Source organism: Herpailurus yagouaroundi, unplaced genomic scaffold (genome assembly GCF_014898765.1).
Source record: "Herpailurus yagouaroundi ecotype Mexico unplaced genomic scaffold, PumYag 557, whole genome shotgun sequence".
NCBI lineage: Eukaryota > Metazoa > Chordata > Mammalia > Carnivora > Felidae > Herpailurus > Herpailurus yagouaroundi.
In genome coordinates this window covers 3184907-3190956 of record NW_024412774.1, presented here as the reverse complement: position 1 = coordinate 3190956, position 6050 = coordinate 3184907, and the positions used below count along the sequence as shown (strand labels likewise).

General features: G+C 56.8%; 1 protein-coding gene across 2 annotated transcripts in view; it reads right to left on the bottom strand.

The window, feature by feature from the left end:
• Positions 1–991: 991 nt before the first annotated feature.
• Positions 992–6050, bottom strand: part of TNNT1 (troponin T1, slow skeletal type) — a 13072-nt gene continuing 8013 nt past the window's right edge. For both annotated transcript variants that reach the window (XM_040465156.1, XM_040465157.1), the window contains 4 exons: positions 5445–5554; positions 2544–2634; positions 1848–1888; positions 992–1120 (listed from right to left, as the gene is read on the bottom strand). In XM_040465156.1, the coding sequence (XP_040321090.1) occupies positions 1075–1120; positions 1848–1888; positions 2544–2634; positions 5445–5554 (288 nt within the window). In that variant the 3' untranslated portion in view covers positions 992–1074. The remainder of the gene's footprint in view (positions 1121–1847; positions 1889–2543; positions 2635–5444; positions 5555–6050) is intronic.

Genomic DNA, 6050 nt, shown 5'->3' with positions numbered 1-6050 from the left:
GGATTCTGTGTCTCCCTCTCTCTCTGCCCCTCCCCTGCTCATGCTCTGTCTCTCAGCAATAAATAAATGTTAAAAAAAAAAAAAGAAAATTAAAAAAATAATAAAGTGTACAGTTCAGGAAGTGCCTGGCTGGCTCTGTCAGTGGAGGGTGTGACCCTTGACCTCAGGGTTGTGGGTTCAAGCCCCACGTCGGGCTCTCTGCAGGCGGCACAGAGCCTGCTTTGGATCCTCTGTCTCTCTCTTTCTGCCTCTCCCCTGCTCATGCTCTCAAAAATAAATAAATATTTTTAAAAATCATAAAAATAAAAAAATTGAAATAAATTAAAAGAAAAATTTTTAACTGTATAGCTCAGGGGCTTTTTATATTCACAAGCTGGTGTGTGATACCATCACCACTAAGGCATTTCCACCCCCCTCCCCCTCCCTCCCCTCCCCCAGCCCCTGTAACCCACTCATCTACTTCCTGCCTCCGTGGATTTGCCCTCTGCACAAGTCATACAAAAAAAATCACACAACCTGTGGCCTCTTGTGTCTGGCTTCCTTCACCCAGCGTCCTGTTTCTGAGACTGGTCCACACTGCAGCCGGTGTCAGGACCTCCTCCCGGTTTATGGCTGAATAAGACGCCTTAGCATGCGTTCCTCGGTTGCTGGACATTTGCATGTGTCTCCACCTTCTGGCTGTTGTAATGTTGCTGCCGACATTTGTGCAGTGTGTGTATGTGTGTGTGTGTGTGTGTGTGTGTGCGCGCGTGTGTGTACGAACGTATGTTTTCAGTTCCCTCGGGCAGACCCCTGGGAGTAGAATGGCTGGGTCATCCGTTAACTGTGTTTAGCCTCTCCAGGACCTGCCACAGTGGTTCCCACATGCTGTGTGACATTCCCACCAGCAGGGGGGAGGCTCCACCTTGACACCTCACCCTATGGAGTGTTGTAAGTCAAGGGTCAAGGGGACCTGACAGGCTGGCTGCGGGGTAATAATGAGAGAACTCGGTAAGTGTCTGTAAGCGGAGCATTTATTTCAAACCGCAGAGACGGGACAGGTCCTCCCAGGGCTCTGGCTCCAGCCCCAGGGCCTCACTTCCAGCGGCCTCCAACGCGGCCCTTCCCTGCCCCCTTCCGGCTGTAGGAGAAGAGAGAGGGGGTGTCAGGCAGGACGGGCTCCCCCAGCGTCTGAGGTGGGCCCTGCCCCCAATTCAGGAAGGCCCTCCCCCCCCCCAAAAAAAATCCGGCTCTCCCTGCCCAGAGGAAGGGGCAGGCAAATGCGGCTTGATGGCATAAAGCCGGCCACCCCGACCTGAGGGAATTGATGTCCGTGGGTACGCTCAGGGTGTCCCTGTGGAAGCTGATAAATGTTTAGCAGGACGGGCTGGGGGAAGGGAGGGACGGGTGAGTGAGCGTGGGTAGCATGCAAGATGGGTCAAGGCTAGCGGGAAGGACGCAGACGGTGGGAGGCATGGAGAGAGGAACCGAGAGCTGGAGAAAGGAGGCTAGGGACGCGGAAATAGTCACGGCCGTTACAGCGGTTACAGGCACTCAGGGCGGGCCGCCCGGGTCACCGCAGGTTTTGATCGGCTTCCTCGGCCTCCCTCCACCACGGGCCGGGAGCACCGACCCCTGCCCCTGCACCGACCCCTGCCCCTGCGACAGCCCGGTGCGCTCCAGCCATCGTCCACCCTCCCTGGGGGCAAGATGGCCTGCCCCACTTGACAACCCGGAGAAGGACACACAGAGAGAAAGGGACAGATGCCAAGACGGGGTCGAGGGACTGGAGGGGAGCCACAGGGAAGGAAAGAGGAACCCCAGGGTCGGAGCAGGGGCGTGGGGCTCAGCGGCCCAGGCACACTTACAACTTCTGGGCGTGGCTGATGCGGTTGTACAGCACATTGATCTGCAAGGGGAGAGAGGGGGGTGATGGGGCGGGGGTGCGGGGGCACGCCCGCCCACCCCTGCTCCGCGTCAGACACGCACGCACGCCCCTGCCCTACACCAGACTGCCCCTGCCGTGCACCAGACACGCACGCACGCCCCTGCCCTGCGCGGGACACGCCAGACACGCATGTACGCCTGCCCACGCCTGCCCTGCACCAGACACGCCCACTCACCCCTGCCCTGCGCCAGACACGCACGCATGCACGCACGCACGCCCCTGCCCTGCACGGGACACGCCAGACACGCATGTACGCCTGCCCACCCTGCCCTGCACCAGACACGCCCACTCACCCCTGCCCTGCGCCAGACACGCACGCATGCACGCACACACGCCCCTGCCCTGCGCGGGACAGGCACCCATGCACGCATGCACGCCCCTGCCCTACACCAGACCACCCCTGCCGTGCGCCAGACACGCACACACGCCCCTGCCCTGTGCGGGACACGCCAGACACGCATGTACGCCTGCCCACCCCTGCCCTGCACCAGACACGCCCACCCGCCACTGCCCTGCGCCGGACACACACGCACACAGACCCTTGCCCTGCGTGGGACGCGCACACACGCATGCCCACCCCTGCCCTACGCGGCCCTCCGTGGGACACGGGTCTCACCTCATACTTCTGCTGCTTCAGCTTCGCCATAAGGTCAAACTTCTCGGACTCCAGCTGGTGGATCCAGTCCGACAGCTCCTGGGCCTTCTCCCTGGCAGGGGCAGAAAGGCTGTCACGCACAGGACCAGCCCACAGCCCAGAGAGAACGGTCCAAAGCCACACGGCCAGTCTCCTCTGAGTTGGGCATTATTGGTACCATTTTGTTAGGAGGTGTGGCCAAAATATTCAAAGTGAACAGAAGAAAGGGGTTTTTAAGTCTCTGCCCCCTGTCTCCACATCCAAAAGTCATTTCCGCAAGGGAGAATAATGTCATGGTCAGCAACTCGGGCTCTGGAGTCAGGAAGCCCCGGTTCAAATCCCCTCTCTGCTATCTTCTGGCAAGAGTGATTCTCTAGGATCCTGTTTCCCTCTCCATAAAATGTACACAAAAATCTGTGGCTGCCTGCTCTATATCTCTTCGCCCTTTCTTCCTTAGACACAACCTTTGGCAACAGGTCCAGTTAAAAAGCTACTCTCCCAAATCTCCCTGTGCGTGAGGGTGGGGGTGACCAGTGGGGTGAAGGCAGTCATTAGGCTCGGCTTCCGAGCAAGCCTTTTGTGGCTCCTTCCTTGCGACTTCTTCCCGCTGCTTGGATGTGTTGGCTGGAGCTCCAGCAGCCACATTGGACTATGAGGTGATTTTGAGGATGGAAATATGGGGCTAAATGTGGCAGAACAGAAAAACAGGAGTCTGGGTCTCCAGTGATTTTCTAGAGGTCCCATACCAGCTATGGACTACCCTAGTGTCAGATTGCTTCTCTGTGACAAAATCAGCCTCTGTATTTTAGGCTGCTATGGACAGATCTCTTTACTAGAGGCCAAACTTATCCTTTTTTTTTTTTTAAGTTTATTTATTTACTTTGAGAGAGAGAGCGCACACGAGAGAGAGAGAGAGAGAGAGAGAGAGAGAGAGAGGGAAAATCCCAAGCAGACTCTGCACTGTGAGCCCAGAGCCTGAGGTGGGGCTCAAACCCATGAACTGTGAGTTCATGACCTAAGCTGAAATCAAGAATTGAATGCTTCGGGGACTGTGCTGACAGCTCAGAGCCTGGAGCCTGCTTTGGATCATGTGTCTCCCTCCATGTCCCTCCCCTGCTCGTGCTCTCTCTCTGTCTCTCTCTGTCTCTGTCTTAAACATAAACATTAAAAAAAAAAAAACAATTGAACATTCAACCGACTAAGCCACCCAGGCCCTGAGGCCAAGCATATTCTTAACTGACAAAAATCTGCAATAGAGCTAGTGTCACTATTCATTTGATCATTGCTAGCCTTCCTGGTTTTGTCTCGCTAGCTACTGCCCTCTGCTCTGGGGCATGTTTTTATCTAAAAAAATTGTATACACCCTCAAGACCTTTATCTGACGAATACAGTTGAGATAACAGGGCCTAAATATTAGCGGGCCCCAATGACGAGGGGCTGTGTGCTGGTGGACAGGGGAAGAAGAGGACAAGAGGGAAAAATGAACACCAGCTACGTGTTGTTTCATGCCCTGTGATAACGTGCTCAGAAGGCAGGGTACATGGTGAGCTGCGGGCTGGAGCCATTCAAACGCCTCCCAGAGCTGACCCCGCGAGCCGTGTCCTCACGCTGGTAGTCTGAAATCCGCATGGTGAGAGTAGTTACGTCGCAGAAATGGGCAAATGCTATGGGGCGCCTGGGTGGCGCAGTCGGTTGAGCGTCCGACTTCGGCCAGGTCACGATCTCGCGAGGTCTCGCGTGATCTCGCGTGAGTTCGAGCCCCGCGTCGGGCTCTGGGCTGACGGCTCGGAGCCTGGAGCCTGTTTCCGATTCTGTGTCTCCCTCTCTCTCTGCCCCTCCCCCGTTCATGCTCTGTCTCTCTCTGTCCCAAAAATAAATAAATGTTGAAAAAAAAAATTTAAAAAAAGAAATGGGCAAATGCTATAACCTGGAGTCTCTGCCCCCGGAGACCCAGGTGTTAACCATCACCCCATTTTATACCACAGCGAGCCCAGGGTTCAAATCCCAGCTCTCAAGCTTGCACGCTGTGCAGCCCTGGAAAGCTTACTTAACCTCTCTGTGACTCAGGTTCCTCATCTTTAACGTGAGGATAATGATAGGATCTACCTCACAGGGTCACGAGCCCTGCAGCCATCCCCTTCACTATCTCGTCGCCTCACCGACCTTTCCCAGGCGGACCAGGTGGGCTGTGTCCTCCTATCCTCATTTTTACCAGTAAGGAAAGTGAGGCTCAGAGAAATTACCTAATGTGCCTAAGATCACTCAGCAGTGAGCGGTGGAGCGGGCACTGAGCGCTGAGCACTGACGTCAGAGGCTGACTTCCAAACCCCTTCATGGTACAGCCCCCGGGGTGGTGGGGGTTCCTGGCTGTATGAGCCACGTCCCAGGCCAGAGTACATCAAAGCACAAATGACGCCCCCGGAGGAAAAGTCCTCGGCAGCCTTCCCTCTGACGGCTTATCATGAGGTGTGGGCTGTCCGTGAACGGGAGGTGAAGGAGGAGGTACAGTCTGGTGGGGCACAGACGTGGCTGGAAAGTTCTCACCGGCACGTCTGGCTTCGATTCAGAGAAAAGACGGGGCCTTCCTAACTTTCCACAGGACATCAATGAGTCAACATAATCTCCTAAATTTGGGGCAGTTATTTCGTCTGGCCTTATTACCTCCCAGGCTCCACAGGTCACGGTACCCACAAAAAGTGGGTCCTACACCAGTGACATGTTTCACAGGGAAGACAGCAAGGGGCCCAGAGAGGGGGAGACACTTGCCCGAAAGTCACACAGCACGAGGGCTCAGAGCCAGGCTTCTGCCCTCCCAGAGCTGGTCCCCTTATCTCCCTGTCTTACAACAAGCCCGTCCCACGCTGAGGCCCCCAGGACACCTACCGGAGTTGGTCTTCTCCCATGTGGTCGATGTTCAGAGGCTTTTTACGCTCAGACAGGATGCGCAGTTTCATCTCCCGGCCTGTCTGGCGCTTACCACGCTTTTGCTCTGCCTGAGGGTACAGAGGGGAGGTACTCAACTGTGTGACAGATCAGAACACAGGGGGCTGAGCTCCTCGCCACCTGTCCCTACACCCAGGAATCCGGGCCCCTGGCCCCTCGTCCCTCAGACCCAGGAGTCCCGGCCCCTAGACCCTCCTCCCTCAGACCCAGGAGTCCAGGCCCCCAGCCCCTCCTCCCTCACACCCAGGAGCCCAGGCCCCCAGCCCCTCCTCCTTCAGACCCAGGACCCAGACCCCCAGCCCCTCCTCCCTCAGACCCAGGAGTCCAGGCCCACAGCCCCCACATCCCTGAGACCCAAAAATCTGGGCGCCCAGCCCCTCCTCCCTCAGACCCAGAAGTCCAGACCTCAACCCCCCTCCTCCCTCAGACCCAGGAGTCCAGACCCCTCAGCTCCTCCTCCCTCAGACCCAGAAGTCCAGACCCCCAGACCCTCCTCCCTCAGATGAGGGAGTCCTGACCCCCAGCCCCTCCTCCCTCAGACCCCTC